Here is a 20042-nt window from a genome sequence, read left to right on the forward strand (position 1 = left end):
TGAAAAAGAGTGTTTATCTTGATATTAGCTTTACAGCATTTTGAAGTTTATGTTACTTCTTCAAATCAGCCAATAGTGGTTTATATTGATCACAACCCTCTTGTTTTTCTGCAGAAATTAAAGGCAAAAATCAGAGATTGCTAAGATGGAGTTTAATGTTACAGGAGTTTAATCTTGACATTAGACATATCAAAGGCAGAGACAATTTAATTGCAGACTGTCTCTCTCGTATTTAGAGTTTATTGTTGTTCACTTTCAAGAAACTTTACTTTAGAGTAAAACAAATTTGAGTACTTAAATCCTTTTCAAGATTACATTTGTAAAAGAAAGATTTTTCTTTGAAAAATTTTCTTTTTTTGAAGAGGGGGTGTGTTATGTAGGTCATTCCCCCCACACTCATCATGACCTGAGTTCAATTAGTCTAGAACATTCTCAAGGTCACTGCCCTTGATGACCTCACAACCTTGAATTCAATTAGTCATGTTTGGAATGTTCTGGAAAGTTGATTAGTTGTGTAAGGGAGATAATTTTAGAACAGTAATTAGCATGTCAATAAAAGTTCTAGATTGTTCTTATATGCCTTTATAAAAGGGACGTGCACAGCTTCCAGTCAGACTTTTGGGATCGTGTCTCTTGTGTGTTACTAAACTCCAGCAGTAGTCATTCTCAAGACTTTTCAAGACCTTCACTGTCAACGCTGGATTTATACTGTGGACTTTGTGCAGCTTCAAGCCTGCAAGCCAAAGGACTGTTCATTCATCCGACTGACTGTTACAACTCTGAGACTGGAGCTTTGCCGTCCCAGCTGAGATAAGTAGTCTGTACACTTTTAAAGCTTGTACTCTGTCCCTAACTTAGCAATTAGTTTTGTTTTCGTAATAAATTTTGTTTAAACGGAAACTGCTGAGTTCACCCTTTTGTTCGTTTTCTCTGCACGTAACAATAAGCAGCAATGACGCAGTTAAAAATAAATTGATCAAGAAAATTGACTTTCCAAATTTAAACTTTTTTTCCTTTGCGTATTTCTTCCCTTTTAGAAGTACACTCTCCATGTAATTTACCACAAAGAGCAATCCCACTGGCAAGAAGGTATAACAATTCTAAACCTTTTATTATTCAACATGTATTTTTGAAGAGCACAGTTGTTCAACCATAAATGAAAAAAAAATCTTAAAATACAAAAGTAAAGATATCCCTGTAAAAATTAACATTTTGTAAACGATTGGTGCTACCTACCTATGCACAAAATATCAACACATTCTGCCCTCTGGTTCCTGAGTTGCAGCAGCTCAATGGATTTTCACATTTTTGTACCTCATTTGCATATTTTTGATCCAAACATTTTGATTTGAACAAATTCACATCTCCAACCTAGGATGCCCCTTTGTACCAAATATGAAGACGGTAGGTATTGCAGTTTTCGTGTTTTTGATAAGGACGGACATACATACATACATACATACATACATACATACATACATACATACATACGTACATACATACATACATACAGACAACCATTTTCCCACCTTATACGAATGCCTCCATTTGCATATATGCTAATATGGGAGCTAATAAAAAAATCTTCATAAGCATTAATATTTCAAACAGCAGAGTTAAAAATATCATTATAAATAACAATTTCACCAAAAACTTGAATGTACAAAATGGTGTGAAAAAATCAGTATGACACTGTTGAAGCTGGAGCAAGAAATAAAATTCTTGTGTTCAATTCAGCAGTTTGAAACAAAGAGGTAAAATACAGTTTCTCAGAAGTTTGTTTTATCGGCATGAGTACTGTACTGGTATTTTGACAACATTTATCAAAGTACTGTCGGAAGTGAAAAGGTTTTTACAAAATATCCAAACTTGCATTGTTCAGCATGTTGACAAATAGTAAAATTGCTTAATGTACTGTCCTGAGTGATGTCACACTTCATTATAAGGTAAATGTACATATCTTTTCTGTAAAATAGTGAAATGTGAAACAGCAGTCCAGTAAAAATGATTGCACAGTTTGAGATGGTTTGTTTCTAAGGATAGGTTTCACTGTACTTGCATTGTGAAAAATGTAATGATGAAATGTTCTCTGAGTATGAAGTCTCTGTTGTGTTGAAACAAGTTTGACAGATTCATGGAATGCTTCACTCACTGTTGGTTATATCAGTCAATATCAGTATCCATTTGTACACCAAATGCTCAGGAAATGTATTGCCATGGATACTGCCATCTCCATCGTCACTTCTGCTTCCATCAGTATCTGTTGATCAATAGTTAGATAACAATAGTCAGCATGGACTTCATGTGAGCAAAAATACAAAATACGTTAATTTCACATAAAGTTACACTCATTGCACTATGTGAGGTGCTTGTAGGGAAAGAGAAAGGAATATATGAAACTTACCAATAATTGCAGAAACAGTATTAGGATCAATGCTTTCACGACAGTTAGCTCCCTTCAAGTTTTTTTCCAACCAGATCCTTTGTTTTGTAGAAGCATTGCAGCAGGAAGAGTGCTGCCTTGGTCCCAGACTCTTTCAGTGTATTCCTTTATTCCTTGCATTGTTCATCTGCTGTTCATAAGTAAATACTCTTGAACCAGGTATAACTGCCAGCATCTTCATTGTAAGAAATATTGAATGCAATAAAAATAAAATTAGTATGTGACCTTGTTTATTACAATATTTATGTAATCAAAGTACTTGACAACTTTCACAAAAATGCAGTTCCAAAAAAATATAAAACACATTCACTGTTAGGACGATAGACGAATTTTCAAAGAACTGTATTTATTACTAACACAAATTTCGGTGACGTCGAATACAACTGCTCGTACGTGTGATCGATGCAAAAGAACAGCCAAAAACGTACAGTTTACCGTGCATCCTGCATGAAAGTCCACTGTCTTCTAAAACGTGTAAGTCCGCCTCATTGAGAGTGTTCTAACGTCCTTGTAAACACTGACAATGACATGAAAATGACGTCTGCTCATAACATATCGATAACTCGATAAAAACTACAACCACACAGAAAATTCGAGAAACACATGGCAAAAGTTTTCTCATCTCGCGAAAACACGTCTCATTGAAATCACAGATCCTACAATCCGCCAGAGAGGGCGCTGGTCTTAACTTTCGTCGCTCCATCCTCCCCTCCGTGACAAACTGGTTTGGTCACCTCCTGTTTACTTATAGATTCAGCTTCCAAAGGGCACACTTTGGTGATGGGTCTGACGAGAGTACGGCCTTGACTTAAAACCTTCACCGTACGAACACACCCATCCCTTCCTGGTAAACCTCCTCAATTCGACTAGCTAGAGGCCAATGTCCCCGTGGATTTGCTGGGTCGACTAATGTAACGATGTCGTTGACCTTCACATTTCCATGTTGAGTCCACCACTTTCCTCGGTTCTGGAGTAGAGATAGGTATTCGCGATTCCATCTCTTCCAAACTTGGTTTACGAGGTCCTGAACGAAGCGCCATCGATGTTTTGGACTGCAAGCTACTTCATCTACCACCCTTGGTGCCAACTGACCTCCTGCTTGACCATACAGAAAATGGTTTGGAGTCAACACAGGTTCATCTGTGGGGTCGTTACTGCAATACGTTAGAGGTCTTGAGTTCATCAATCCCTCAACCTCTACTATGGCTGTATGTAACTCCTCATCTGTCACTCGTGCATCCCCGAGAATTGCTTTCAGTGCAACTTTGGCCGACTTGATCAGGGCCTCAAACAATCCACCATGATGTGACCCCAATGGCGGGTTGAACTTCCAGACTATACCTTTATTGGCAGCACTATCAACAATTTTGAGTTGATCCATGGCACAAATCAGCTCACCAAGCTCTCTGTTTGCACCAACAAAGTTTGTGCCATTATCCGAGATAACTTCTTCTGGTTTCCCACGTCTTGCCACCATTCTTGAAAAGGCGTTGAGAAAACTGTCAGTGTCCATGGAGTAGGCAAGCTCCAAATGGACTGCTCTTGACGTAGTACATGTAAAGAGACATAGATATCTCTTTGCAATGACTCTTCTGGTCAACTTTGTGTAGAAAGGTCCAGCATAGTCAACTCCAGACTTTGCGAATGCTCGAACTGGCACGGTGATCCTGTGAGATGGTAGTGGAGCCATGATTTGTTCTGCTACCTTTTTACGCCGTCTACGGCAAAGTCTGCAGTCATATTGAACTCTCTTGACCTCTTCTCTACCATGAACTATCCAGTATCTTTGTCTGGTCTCTGACAGGACAGCATTTACTCCTTTACTGTGCCGGCCAACTTTGATGTGATAGTGTCGCACTATCAGCGTAGCAATATGATTGCGACATGGCACCAACAGCGGGTGTTTGGCATCATACGGCAGACTGGATCTTTGAAGGCGTCCACCTACTCTTAGAATTCCGTCACTGTCCAAAAAAGGTGACAAGGATTTCAACGGTCTGGTTCTTGTCAGACGCCCTACTTTCAGATCACTGATGGTATCTGCAAATTTCTCCATCTGGATATACTTGAGTATCTGCTTTTCAGCCTCTTGAAGTTCACATACTTCCAAATAGGGCTGTACATCTATGGACTTACCAGTGCGTCTTGCTTTAATCAGACTGATAAAGCGCAGCACCCATGCTGTTGTCCTGACGAATCTAGTCCAGATAGAAAACCTGTTGGCGTCAATGGGAAACTTACGCTCTGATGTAGCGGGCCCAGCTGGTGTGTTGACAGTCTGAGCACAGGCTTGAGACATATCTTTTAGAGCTTCCCCCGAATGACTAAATTCAGTGACAGGGTTTTGTGGCCATACCTGCAACCCTCCGTAAAGGAACTCTGGACCATTTATCCATGAACTTCCTGCTATTAGCTCTTGTACCCTAATGCCGCGGGTGGCTTGGTCTGCTGGGTTGACTTTGCCTGGCACGTGGTTCCACTGTGATGGGTGTGTTTTACTCTGAATCTCTGCAACTCGATGAGCAACGAAGGGTTTGTATTTCCTAGATTGGCCATGAACCCAATGTACTACATCCATACTATCTGACCAAAAGGTATGTTGAGACAGCGGTCTCTCTAGAACACAGGAGACTTTGTCTGCTATACGAAGACCAAGTAAGGCCGCCATTAACTCTAGCCTCGGTATGCTAACTGCCTTAAGTGGTGCAACTCTTGCTCTTGCGACGACAAATCTGACTGCAACTCTCCCATCCTCACCTATGCTTCTCATGTATGTCACAGCTGCATATGCAAGGCTGGAAGCATCTGTGAACGTATGCAGTGACACATTTGCTGATGGATGGTCTTGATAACACCTGGGTATCTTCATCTTGGAAACCTGTGGTAATTCAAGACACCACTCCGCTATACGGTCGGACAGATTTGGTGGAAATTCTTCATCCCATCCAAGCCCCTGGATCCATGCTTCTTGCAAGATCATCTTAGCTCTAATTATGAATGGTGCCAGGAACTGCAATGGATCAAACAAGGTCGCAACTCTACTCAGGAGAGCTCTCTTGGTGTGGATTGAAACATTCTGTGCGGTGAATTCGAATCCAAACGTATCTGTTGCCGCGTCCCATTTTGTTCCGAGTGTCTTTATGCTCGGGAGTTCTGATTCTTTCACCTTTACTCCTGTAGCACACTCGTCTTCTGGGATGCCCTCCAGAACTGCAGTGCTGTTACTACACCAACGTCGAACTTGAAACCCAGCTGGTGCTAAGAGACCAGATAGCTGGTCACGAGCCTGGATGGCTACGTTATCGTCGTCTTGTGAGTCCATTACATCATCCATATACATACTTTCAGTGCATATAGTTGCTGCCAATGGGAACTTTTCTTGGTTGCTCTCTGCATGTGTACGTATTACATACTGAGCTAGATACGGAGAGGCACAATCACCAAACGTCAGACGGGCTGCCTGATACACTGTAACCGGTCTTGACGTATCCAGGTCTCTCCACAGGATTCTATGGTACGGACGATCCTCCTTTGCCATAACTATTTGTGAGAACATCTCTTTGATATCCCCAACAATTGCAATCCTTCGTCGGCGGAAACGTAGTAGAACATCTACCACGTCTAATTGCAATTTTGGACCTGGTAACATCACATCATTGAGAGACACTCCTTCAGTTCTGGCAGCTGAGTCGTAAACTATCCTTACTTTTGTAGTGGCTTTGTCTTCACGCACTACCGGGAAATGTGGTAGGTACCAACCAGGTCCAGTCCCTTCTGTACCATCAACCGTTTCGAAGTACCCCTTTTTGATGTTGGCCTGCATCACCTCCCTGTAACGTGTTGCCAAGGCGGTTTCTTCGACAGAGTTCTTTCTAAACTCAATAGTCTATTTTCCGCTGCTTTACGGTTGTCAGGCAACTCTGGGCGTTCATCTCTCCATGGTATGCCAATTTCGTAACGATTACCGACCTGCTTCAGCGATCCAGCAGTTTTGCTCACAGCGAGTCGCTCTTCAGGTGTAAGAACGTTTCTTTTCTTACTCTCCCACGAATCTAAATTCCACATGTTACGTAGAGCTTCATTCAAGCCGACATCTTGCTCTGACTGTGAATGGAAAGAACTAACATGTGAAGTGTGGCTCAGGACTCCTCCTTTATGGTATACACCAATGCAAGTCCATCCGAGCGGTGTTTTGCGGGCAACCGGCTCTCCTGGGCATCCTGCTCGTTCCTCAAGGGAGAGTGTTAACTCTGGTGATCATCTACTGTCTTACGACCAGGGATTTTAGGAAAGTCAATTCCTTTCAAATGTGACCATTCCCTCCCGTGTCTTCTCCAGTTTGGAATGCTTAGGTTGTCACACATAGAGTTCAGGGTTCGAGCTCCGATTCTCTGTCTCACTCGCCCATCTAGACTCTCAATGGTGACAGCAACAAGGCCGCTGTCGACCTTCGTGCCTCGATTTACCAAGGTCGACACCGTCAGCTCATTGTCTTCTATCTGTAATCCTAATGCAGTAGCAATATCTTTTCGGATATACGTGGAGTCAGATCCATCGTCTAGAAAGGCATTTACCTTTTTCTTGTCACCAGCCCTTCCGATGATGAAAACGGGGATAAGTCGGAGGGCAACCTTGGTTGGAATAACCTTTCCGTCCTTGGACACTCCAAAGGCGTTGTTAGCTGTGTCGGTTGCAATCTCTGTTGCTGGTTCAGACTTATGAAGGTGTCTATGATGAGTTTTCACACAGCCGTCGATTTTGCACCTCAAAACATCAGCACACTTTCTTCCGTGATGCCCAACTTTTAGACAGCGATAACACAGTCCATTCTCTTTAGCAAATTTCCAACGCTCGTCGACTGAGAACGAATTCCACTGTCTGCACTGGACGATGTGGTGTGCTTCTTTGCACAGTGGGCAACTCAGTTTCGTGGTTGAGTCTAATGCTGAGTCTTTGCTTGGACTGGTGGAGCTGACTTGAGATGCCTTAGGGCTTTTGGACGAAGTCTCACTAGCGTGTGTACCACTGCGTTGTGATCTCCTGGTGCCGGATGACTTTGCTGACTCTGTATACGACCTCTTGGCTTTCTCTTTGATCTCTGCCAACTCCAGTCGAACACAGACTTGTCGGTTTAACCAGTCAACAAATGTAGATAAGCCATCCTCTCTCAGTTTAGGACGACTGTCGTAGTATTGTAGCACCAAAGATTCCGGAATTTTCTGAAGGACCAGAGTGTACAGGGTAGATGGACCAATCAACTCTGATTCACGACCTGAGTCTGCCAGTTTTGCTACCAAGTCACAAAGACGATTGGCTACATCCTCTAAACCCTTCAGATCATCTTCCTTTAAGGTAGACTGTGCAATTAACGCATCGAGTTGACGTTGAAATTGCCGCTTTTCACCACCATAGCGTTGATCAAGCTTGGTCAATGCCATCTGATACTGGTGATCATTATAGCCTAGTCTGCTGACTAACTGCAAGGCTCGGCCACTCAAAGAACTTTTCAACATGACCATCTTAAAACGGACAGGTACTTGCGCTTGATTTATGAATATCTCAAACTGTTCACGCCAGTCCTGATACTGTTCCTTTTCACCACTGAATCTTGGTAAAGATGGTTTTGCTATTCCCTGGAAAAACTTGTGTACATACTCTGAGCTTTCCTTGGATGTGTCAATATGTGGAGTATCATACTTCACCTTCGGTTCAGTGAAAAGTGATTCTAGGTGTTTTGCGATGGGGGAATCAAAGTGTGCCTCAGTTTTGACTTTGATTCTTGAAGTCCCCTCCTTCATCGTCTTATTGGTTGATAGTCCTGTGTTTGAATGGTGGAGCAATGTACTGATTATTACTCAAACCATCCCATAATTCTGCTTCCAGGGCCACTCTATCTGCTTCGTCCTGTTCTTTCTGCAGCTGCAGCCTATGCTCTGCCTGACGTAAATTCTCCTCTTCTGCTCTCAAATTACACTCTTCTTCATATCGCTTCTTTTCTTGTTTGACACGTAACGTTGCTACTTCTGCTTGTATCTTAGCTGCTGCTGATTTCACAGAGGCATGTGAGGAAACAGATTTGTGATCGCTCATACTCTCATCCTCTTGTTTCACCTCAAATTCTGAATTTTGAGGCAATAATGTTTGTTCAGAGTATTTCTGTTCTTTGGTTTCTGAAAGCGTAGTTTGTGATTGACACTCCCGTTTCCTCTCTGCAGCAGGGGATCCAACTGTTGAAGATGTCTCCTTGTCTCTCGCATGCAAGTGTTCAGCAATTTTGTCTTGATAGTCCTCAACCTGTGCCTTTGTAACGGTGAAGTGTTGAGTGACTTTAAACTTTTCCTCTTCAGGGTACTCTGAAGTCTCAGCAAGGCGCACCAAATCACATGCAAGCCTCTCTAGATCTGCCAATGATCTCTCAAGTCGTGCATTGACTTTCTCTAATGTTGTTCGACTTCCACAATCTTTAATCAGCTTGTCGGCCTTTTCACAATGACGGTTGATGTCTACTAACATCAGGCCACGTTCCTTAATTAATCTATCCCAGTGTGTTACTAATTTCTCTTCTTGTTCAACGTCGTCGCCCAAGTCATAATCAGCGAGGTAAGCGGGCATTTGTCGACTACGTTGTGATCGTCGTAATGTCGTATCTCCGTTTTCCGCCATGTTCACTGATATCTATACTAAACGTTGATCATATACACTATACACACAGCAGCTGTACGTTGAAACGAACGGTGACTGGTACGTGTGAAAACGTCCGTAATTGACGAGTTCTAATTCGATGTACGATGTTTACCTGCAGTTCGCTTCAATCCGGTTCGAAGGACCAATTTTGTGTTAGGACGATAGACGAATTTTCAAAGAACTGTATTTATTACTAACACAAATTTCGGTGACGTCGAATACAACTGCTCGTACGTGTGATCGATGCAAAAGAACAGCCAAAAAACATACAGTTTACCGTGCATCCTGCATGAAAGTCCACAGTCTTCTAAAACGTGTAAGTCCGCCTCATTGAGAGTGTTCTAACGTCCTTGTAAACACTGACAATGACATGAAAATGACGTCTGCTCGATAACATATCGATAAACTCGATAAAAACTACAACCACACAGAAAATTCGAGAAACACATGGCAAAAGTTTCTCATCTCGCGAAAACACGTCTCATTGAAATCACAGATCCTACAATCCGCCAGAGAGGGCGCTGGTCGTAACTTTCGTCGCTCCATTCACTATGAAGAACTTCATCAGTAAACCTGTACTGCTCAGAATGGCACAGGCAGGTAAAATGTTTGCTACCAAATAGAAAAATAGCGTCAATTACACTGTAGCTCCCATCCTGGACTATTTAGTGTTTGTTCTCTGGTCAGATATTTGAACGTGTGAAAGGGATAAAGTGCATGAAGTGAAAATACTTAAATGTAATGTACTGGAGACAGTGAAATATGTTTAATATATTTATTCAGAATGTAAAATGGAAAAGATACAGAATTAGATATATCGAATACTGTGATACAACCATTAACTCAACAAGTCATTTACAATGACATAGTCCCCACTTGTAATAGGAGTATTTATCTTGATGGGGCAGGAAAATGTGGTCATTAAGAAGTATCACTGGAGTGTATATGTTGAGATCTATGGGCACATAGGTCTATGTCGTTGTTCCCAATTTGAAACACATGAGGCATGTCTAAGTTATGGTTCTAAATCGGGAAAAAAGATCTCTAGCAGTATTGGCTAGCCAAGAATACATATGCGCATTATAAATGAGGTACAAGATGTGACATCTTAAGGTCTAATATCCTATCAAAATTGGAGGGTATAGAATTTGTGGTTACTGAGATATGCATATATATGTATATCAAGGTCAAAGGTCATCGAGGTCACATGACATTTTGGAAAAAAAATTATATTGCTAATTAATCCCTACATGTATATGCCAGAAATCAGATCTCTAGCTCTATTCGCTTGCCCAGAATTAGATGTGTACACAATTAATGAGGTAAAGCGTGTGTGGTCAAAGGGTCTCCCATCCTACTAAATACAAAGGACATAGCACTTGTGGTTTCTTATTTATTGACATAAACATATATCTTAGGTAAAAGGTCATCGAGGTCACATGACATTTGGTCAAAAAATTTCTCTCCTATAGTTATCCCTATATACCAAAAATCAGACATCCAGCTCTATTGGCTTGCTCAGAATGAGATATGTGCATAATTATTGAGGTACAGTATGTGGTGTCATAAGGTGTCCAATCATACCAAATATGAAGGGTGTAGCACTTGTGGTTACTGAGTTATGGACAAATATGTATATTTGAGGTCAAAGGTCACCGAGGTCAGGTGACATTTTGTCAAAAAAAATTGTATTGCTAAGTTATCCCTATATACCAAAAATCAGACCTCTAGCTCTATTGGCTCGCTCAAAATTAGATATGCACATAATTAATGAGGTACAATATGTAGCGTCATAAGGGACAACATCAAAAGTTCAATATAATAAATCTAACTTAATTGCTTAAGTTTGGCCTCAGACCCCCCCCCCCCACCCCCCCTTCTAACTTAACTGACCTAAATTGAAAACATTGCGGACTCATACCCTGTACTAATTCTTTCAAACGACATACCAATGTACCATTGAATACAATAAAAATTGAAAACCATTATAAAGTAACAAAATACAGGTGACTGGATCGGTCTTAGCGTACAAAAATAAGCCTTGAAATCGTAAAATTTGCCATAAAGACGTTAATCGTTTTTGACTGCACACAAATTAATTTGGCCAAAAACCCCCCACCCAAAACTTAAGCAATTAAGTTTTTTTTCAAACATCGATCTTTTGATGTCGCCCCTAAGGTGTCCCATCATACCATATATGAAGGGTGTAGCACTTGTGGTTACTGAGTTATGGACAAATATGTATATTTGAGGTCAAAGGTCACCGAGGTCACGTGACATTTTGTCAAAAAAATTGTATTGCTAAGTTATCCCTATATACAAAAATCAGACCTCTAGCTCTATTGGCTCGCTCAAAATAGATATGTGCATAATTAATGAGGTAAAATATGTGGCGTCTTAAGGTGTCCCATCATACCATATATGAAGGGTGTAGCACTTGTAGTTACTGAGTTATGGACAAATATGTATATTGAGGTCAAAGGTCACTGAGGTCACGTGACATTTTGTCAAAAAATTGTTTTATTACACTCTTTCGCCAGCCTACATTTGTATGGTAAATATTTTCCAGCCACTACATGGGCCATGTATCACAGGAAAGTAAACCGGGCGAGAAGCAGAAGTGAGAGAAAATGGGGAATACAAAGATCGACAAGGCAGTGGAGCAATCCTGTCATTTGAACATCACATCACAATCACATTTATTCAATAAGATGAACTTCATCTGTCATCAAGAAAGCCACAGAAAAAGTGGAAGGAAACAGAAATTTCATCATTGAACAAAACAAAAAACAGTCTGTGAAATTGTTCCAGTAGTACTTCCCGAGACAAACATTGGTGTTGTCGATTTTAATTTCATTTCATAAACTTAATACTTCATCGAGTATCATCACATAGAAATTCAGTCTTTGTGAAGCCATTTTTATTGATGTTTTCATTTTTTGTCTTGGCGTTATTGTGGAACATGTAGAATCACATGGAATGTAACATCAAAATTCAATTTATTAACTTCATGATGTACATAGTTTGTAAAAAAGAAACTACATCCGACCACAGGATTACATAGCATGGAGATACAAGCATTTCTTTTTACCTTCACGATACAAGGGAGCTACCTCCGTGACGTAGGCTTAAGAAGTCTGTTTCGTCGCAAAAAACCGTCAACTATGAAAATCTGTTATTTTTGAACATATGTTATTCTCAGCACCACAAACATATATGCCTCGAAGGCTATGTTTCACCCCAATAGTTATATTTGAGGACTCCGTAAACAGAATCCGCAGTATTTTGTGAACCCGGAAGTAAATTGTGTTCGGCTCAATATACCATACATTGCCTATCGACAGCGAGCTCCGAGCGAAACTGCCCACGTTCCATGCACCTTTCTTCAAGGCCAGTGCAACGCTATCTGTGCAAAATTTGTGGCCACTCATGCTTTATGTGATGGAAAACCTCCCTTACATGGACGTAGCAGACTAACTTTGGATTTCGATAATGTCATGTCCATGCAGCGAGTTGGAGGTTGGCGCACTTCCCCACAACTCTCCCACCGCCGCCCACATTCCGATATCCCGCATACACAAAGCTCAGGACTGACAGGATGATTAGCAGAATGATTGCAGGAAACCCGTAGCAGCGTTCTCACCAGGGCGCGATTCCGCGACATTCTCGCGTATTTTTCTGTTTTGTCGCGGATTTCTTGGGCATGCGCACCAATAGTGGCATGCCTTTGAAATTATAAACTTTCGTGGTGCCAGCCGTACGGCGCGGCCGGCCGTATCATACAGCCAATACTTCTCACCATGCATGGACGTAAATGATTGACGCGAGTAATTACACTTCCTGTTTGAAACCGAGGCAATCTGGAGGCAATACCCGTCAGAGGGCGTACTTAAGCCACAGTCACTTGTGATTCGATACATGATGGCCGATGTGTGGATGCATTATCATTACGTATACCACACAGCGGCCGTCGTGTATTGAACCACACGAGACTGTGGTAGTCTGACGCACTGGACGTGTTCGCCTTGCATGCATACCGGTAGATGTCCACGGAATTCGCTGAAGCTGGAGGCGTCATGGCACGATAAATATTTTCATAGGCTACGACAACGATAATCCGAAGTACGAAAACACAAGAATGTAAAGCTTGTATATCCCTACGGAATTACATGAACATTTTTCGAAAACAACAAACTCGAAGCTGGTAGCATTATACTGTGAGTTTCGCATGGCAACCAGTGTCTTGACGGGAACGACGTTATAGTGTTTGTGCTGTTGATATTGAGTGAATTTTTGTTCTCGAAAAATAACGCAACTTTGTCTGAGATAATTTTTAGGTCTTTGCTATGTTTGGAATCATGTATAAACTTCGCGGGAGATACGTGTTGTGTGATGTTATCAGGCATTTGCTCCGTTCCTCGCCCACGCGACCTAGTACCCACGACTGGAAATGATTGACAACTGGCCCACTGCCGATTGATAATATTATTCCAAAAGTAGTTCCAAGGTTTAAATGTGGAATAGTTGGAGGAAAGTTCGTTTTCTGATCTAAATAAATGCTGACTTGGCCTGTTCCTTCTGCTGATTGTGAAAGGGGTTTAGTGTGCGAAAAAAAAGTAACTAATGACAGGAATCAACTGGAGTTGAACGGCTGGACACTCTAGCAACTACTGTTATTGTAGAGGGCCCCGAAATGGACTTTCACACTGGAAAGAACGAAAGTCCCATAGACTTTTCATTAAAAGGCACTGATATTTAATATCAGTTGATATTTTCACCGAATGTTTACAAAAAAGTTGTTAAGTTGAATGAGTTGTTGAGTCCTTTATTTTTTCCATGCATAGAATAAGGTTCGTATTTGCAGTTTGACTTTTTGAACATATTTATATATTGTCTCACAAAAATCATCCGTTGTCCCGCTTTTTTTTGGTCAGCGAGACAAAATGTCCCACAAAATTTTTTTTCTGGTGAGAACACTGCCATAGTTCAGCTCTTTTGTGGTTTGTAAGTAGACATAATTGCTTATTGGAGAGGTTTTTCCCGGATTGGGGGCCATGGCCATGCAAATCTACACTTTTCACTGCAATGCGCCCGGTTGGATAGCCTCTAAATCAGGCAGACAATGAACAATTATCCGCATACAGGCAAGACCATTCGCCAATGAAATCTTTCGTTTCAAAGCATTAAAGTTGGGGATAGGAAATTTGTGCAGCTGGAAGCCTTTTTGTTTATATAGGACCTAAAAGCTGCTACCTGATTGGCTAAAAGGTTGGTATAATGAGAAGGCGCTGTCCTAATTGAATATTCATGAGCACTTCCATATTTAGGGATCGGGGCGAGTGTGCTGTGGCCATGCAATCCACCGGAATTGTCACAAATGATTGGTTGAAGATGCACGTGATATGGGCTAGCTCGGAATTAACGGACAATCACTGATACCGTGGAATTTGAATGGTCTGTTATTACGTAACCCTTCCTTACATTGTGGAGACAATGATACAAATTTTCTAACTTATAATCATGGTTCAGTGCGGATATTATACCTCAATGTCTTTCAAAATGTATGGGAATTAGGTCTGATCATAGTTAAGATACAAAGATTGTCGGGTTTTGGCCGGTTTTGTGTATCCATGAACCAAGGTCAAATGCATATGCCTACCATACGATGAATAACGATGACTTGAAATATTGCACGACTGAAACCATAACACTTCACATTGAATACTTACCATGGTCACTAAAGTGAGTAGATACTTTCTTGCCTCTTGATTTTCCCATTGTTAGACGATTTATAGTTCGCTACAATGAGTTTTAGCGGACGATACGGTTACACTCACAGGCGCTCCTTAGCTGGTTAGTCTGCTAAGTAGATCGATTTTCGGCTCGATTTATCGATCCCGTAGTCGACCAAGTGCGGTGAAATGCGGCCTGCAGAACGATCTACCATATGATGTCATTTTTTCCACTACTGATTGGCTAATCAACGGCCAAAACAAAGGTCATGGCAAGACGTCACTGGTTAAGTATAGTTGAACCAATCAGCAGTGGAAAAAATGACGTCATATGGTAGAATCGTTCTGCAGGCCGCATTTCACCACGCTTGGTCTCAAAACACGGCCGATTTCTTCAAGATGACGCGAGTAACACATTCATCGGCGTGATTTTTGAGAAGATGGTTAAATTTGTGATCCAAATAGGTATATGGGAGTGTAGTTCTGAATCTTTTGTGCGAGCGCACGGCCAGTTGAAAACCCGGATCGCGTGTTTTTTGAGTGATTGTGTTGCACACCTTGTGAGTATTTAGGTTGCAGTGGCGGGCATATCGACTACGGGATCGATAAATCGAGCCGAAAATCGATCTACTTAGCAGACTAACCAGCTAAGGAGCGCCTGTGGTTACACTGCTCTCAGCTGCTGTTGATTGAAATCCAGTCTCCAAATCTACCCGCTCCGGGACAATTTGCGCTTGTGCAGTACCGCCAGAATTAAACATTGCGTGTCATTGGTTAGATTCGTAATGCAGTGATAAGGTCTTTAGATAATTTCAAACTAAGTGAATCACCTGTTTTTTATAGTTTAAACTAACAAATGAACAAAATTATCCCTTAAATTGGTTCCCAAGCGAAAACTATTATGACAGTTGGATGTTGAACGAAGTGACACTGACCCTTGACCTTTGTGAGAGCCAACGGCAATGCGTGTTGCATACGGTACCATTCATCATACAAACAATTCTGCTTGACACAGCTGTCACTTTTCCCGCTGCACATCATCACGTGATCCAATATGGCCGACCTGCAAATTTCGCAAACCAAAGACAATATACCATCATCGTCTTCCTTTGTGCAATGTCGACGTAGCAGTAGAATAAAAAGACGAATGCCAGATATCAGCAATCCCCAATGAACCCTAGAAGTGCCATAACTAAATCTTACAGCTTACGTAAAGACAAGGCCTTGGTAAAGAAATTGGCTCATACAAAAAGAGATGCATTGTCCGTCAAGTGGAAAAGCATGAACAATTGTGTCGTTTATTTCTCTGCCACCACATTTGAAATCTTTAAGGTTGTCTTATCAACTATCTCAAAGACGCTGGTTCCAGTTTTAATCTACTTGACTCTAACATCAAGTTGGACAAGCAGAAGTGTATCATGGAAAATATTTTGAAAGTTGGTCTCAAGAATTCGAATCTTACGTGTACCGTGAATATATACTACACAACGTCATCAGCCCTCATTAATGGCAATTAGCTCACGACCTAGTCATCGCCTTTTTTGATGCGTTCACAGTTCATATTAATAGCCTAACAGGTCTGATCTTGATATTGAACTTGAACATTATCTCCATGAAGCTATCAAAGTTACAAAGGATTATAGAAGTACTCAAGATAAAAGCAGTCAAGTCCACGAGTCTACTCAACAGTTTGAACCTGCTTTTGAACCTGCTTTAAATATCTCGTATTCACCCACTGTTGCTTCCAATCCTGGTTGTTTTTCCCAAGCGAGTCCAAGTCCCCCCCTACCTCAATGATAGTAAAAGCAATGAACTGACCTGCCCATGTTGTTCTGCAACTGCACAAGAAGGCACTATAGAATGCTCCATTTGTTTGAATTGGTTACATTTCGCATGTGAAAGTCTCTCAAATGAAGACATTAATAGATTCACTACGTTACAAGACTTACAATATGTTTGCAAATCCTGCCAGTCATTAGCAGCATCTAGCTCTCCACTTCGCAATACAAATTCAACTGTCATGTTGGAAGAGGATAACAGGCCAGAACAGGCAGCCCTCACACTAAAGGCATCAACGGGTGCAACAAGTAATCCATCAGTTTCTCCTGTGGTTCATAATACCCCCCAATCCTCACATGTGCATAACTTCAATCACTTCCTGTGATTCTGTGGAAACCAACCCCTTGCCATCTAATTCACAAAACAATACAGCGGCTGGTTTGGCAACTACAAATTCATCTGGTAATCCCTCCAGTCCCAAGGAAGCTCCACCTTTATCAACTGATGCTTCTCCTGTCCCAGATGCAACAACCTCTACATCTACAATTTCAACTAAAAAGTTACAAAAAGGCCAAAAACGACGCTCACCCTCTCGAAAGAAGATTAAAAGAGATTGAGAAACGAGAAAAAGACCTAACAAAACGCGAACTAGATCTTGAAGATAAATTATACCAGTTATCATCGGCACAGGCACTGATTACCAAGCTTGAAAATAAAATAATAGATCTCGAAAATAGCAACAGATTACTCAGAATACAGGTAGCGGCATCTCCGAATGCATCTTCACCCACTACTGGGCAGACGTGTAATCCCAACATCCCAAGCCAATCTTCTACTTTTGCTGAATTATCTCAACGAATTACAAAACTAGAATGGATGCGCAATAAGCGCTATATATAGACGTTTAGATGCACTCGAACATGCATATCGCCATCTTGCTGGTACACACATGTATAATCAACCCACACATTCAACCGAAGGCAGTCAAACGGCTCAATTTTCAGCAACTACTCGCAACGCGACCTATACTCCTGTTAATGTTGCAAACGATCATCATACACTTATCCAGAACCACGCTGATAAAGCTGAGAGTACAACCTCAAATAGTAACCAAGTATCTCAACCTCGTTCTCCTATTGATACTCAGACATTAAACAGTCATCATGAACAACAATTCCCCTCAGTGAATACCGCATACCAGCATAGTCAAACCCCGGAAATCAGGGCTATGCACTCTACAACTGATCTGAGCCCAAGTTCTACATCCACAAGTCAACAACGGGTGAATGTTCCAACACATAATGTCCCGCAGTCCACAAATCCACCATTATCATCTAGGCAGCATCATTTTTTAGGATTAGGCCATCCAACCATCGATGGATACCTCACACATCACCTTTGATCATACGAGCAAACCCCTACGTATTACCTCATTTAATGCCAAAAATGTTAAATCCAACTACGTTTACATCAGAAGCTTCTAAAAGAAAATCAAATCATCTGCATCCAGGAACACTGGCTCTTCGAATTTGAAAGCAAGTTTCTCAGCAAGTTACATCCTGATTTTCATTTCTTTTCAAAGTCTGTTGACTCAGATGATCCAATCTCGCCATATCAGAGACCAAGAGGTTATGGTGGCTTAGCTGTCCTCGTGCACAATTCTCTTTTGGGAAAAGCTACTGTGCTCCCTGATGGCAACTTGTATACACTAGTCGTCGAACTTAATATCTGCAATGCTCCTATCTGCTTAGTCTGCAGTTACCTCCCGTCAAGAAATACTAGGCACTCGGTTGATGAATTCGACGAAGGTCTTGATCAGCTGTTAGAAATCAACAATAAATACAGGCAGTCTCATCTAATTATCTTCACCGGTGACTTTAATGCATCATTAAAATTACGTGCTCATAACTCGAGAGATAAGAAGCTCCTCAACTTTGTGAATGAAGCCAAGCTGTCATCTCCGATTAATGATAATGCGGATACCTTCTTCCATGTCAATGGTAAAGACCACGCACAACTTGACTATTTCTTTGTCTCATGCCATACTTCCAACCTTAAGATGTCTGGAAAAGTCCTAAAACCTGATGTCAGTCCATGTACCGATCAGTCTGTCTATCAATTTTCCGAATTCCTATAGTACGAAGAGGACCAAGAAAAACAATCTCAATGACCTACCCACGCAACGCTATCAATGGTGGAAATTTAAAGATAATTATAAAGCAGACATAGCTGATGTGCTCCGCCCCTGTAGACCAATTGCCAACTCGCACGACACTGACTGCGAACTCGTTTATCTGATACGCACACTCGAGAAGGTAGCAAAATCAAATGCTGGTTCCAAGACAAGCAAACAAAAGATGTGTCGACAACCACTGCCAATAACCAGTTACATTATACAGATCATGAGAGAAAATAAACAAGTCTACTCTGATTGGAAGAGAGCAGGCAAACCTCAAGATAAAGATAATCCACTCCTTAAACGACGCAACCAGATGAAATATAAGCTACGCTCTGCACAACGTCAACTTATTGCTCAAAAAAGAGATAGTCTTTACTGTCAAATAATGTCTACTCATAAAGATGATCAGATTATGTTCTACAAGCTGCTTAACCGGCAACGATCAACTCGATCTACATGCTCACCTCAGATTATCCTTGAAGATGTTCATACACTGATGGAGATATAATCCTTGCCTGGGAAAAACATTTCTCATCCCTTGCCGAACCCCTGGAGGAACCTCACTTTAGCTCGATAGATAAACAACGGACTCATCTTGACAAACTCATCATCGAGAATATTTGTCGTGCTACTAATCAACACCTCAAGGACGTCACGGTCAATGAAATGGAAAATGCAGTGTTATCCCTAAACAGTAACAAGTCTCCAGACCTCGATAATCTAACTGCAGAGCACCTTATCTATGGCGGCATGCCAGTAATCCTGTTCCTGTGTACTTTTCTTAACGGCATAAAGAATCATGGCAAATTACCGGAGACACTGAAACGTGGCGTCATCACCCCAGTCTTGAAGAAACAAAAGGATCCTACTAACCCAAACAACTATAGAGGCATTACTGTTCTATCAGTCATCTTTAAAGTTCTCGAAAAACTGCTTTTGTCACGCCTCCAGCCAATACTAGGTGAAAAGCAACATAACTTGCAAAGAGGATTTACTAAACACTGCTCATCAACCATGGCAGCTCTGATGGTAACTGAAGCCAATTTAGACGCCGAACATAATAAATCACCACTGTGCCAAGTTTTCCTAGATGCTCATAAAGCCTTTGATGTTGTTTGGCATGACAAATTATTGGTAGAACTATACAACCATGGAATTCAAGGTCATCTTTGGAATATCATCGCAGAACAGTACTCTGAGCAGAGCTCAAGCATAAAATGGAATA

At 41.3% G+C, this 20042-nt stretch overlaps 2 protein-coding genes across 2 annotated transcripts; both read right to left on the reverse strand.

The window, feature by feature from the left end:
- Positions 1 to 3260: 3260 nt before the first annotated feature.
- LOC139148606 (uncharacterized) lies at positions 3261 to 6266 on the reverse strand. The gene has a single exon (XM_070720092.1). It carries the CDS (start codon positions 6264 to 6266, stop codon positions 3261 to 3263), a length of 3006 nt encoding a protein of 1001 aa, XP_070576193.1.
- A 421-nt stretch (positions 6267 to 6687) lies between these two features.
- LOC139148607 (uncharacterized) lies at positions 6688 to 8241 on the reverse strand. Its single transcript, XM_070720093.1, has one exon. The coding sequence runs from the start codon at positions 8239 to 8241 to the stop codon at positions 6688 to 6690; it is 1554 nt and encodes a 517-aa protein (XP_070576194.1).
- Between the last annotated feature and the right edge of the window lie 11801 nt (positions 8242 to 20042).

This window comes from Ptychodera flava, chromosome 13 (assembly GCF_041260155.1).
Source record: "Ptychodera flava strain L36383 chromosome 13, AS_Pfla_20210202, whole genome shotgun sequence".
Lineage (NCBI taxonomy): Eukaryota > Metazoa > Hemichordata > Enteropneusta > Ptychoderidae > Ptychodera > Ptychodera flava.

Bases quoted from the DNA above. Each gene is read 5' to 3' on its own strand.
- LOC139148606 (XM_070720092.1), bottom strand. From the start codon at position 6,266: ATGCAGGCCAACATCAAAAAGGGGTACTTCGAAACGGTTGATGGTACA.
- LOC139148607 (XM_070720093.1), bottom strand. From the start codon at position 8,241: ATGAAGGAGGGGACTTCAAGAATCAAAGTCAAAACTGAGGCACACTTT.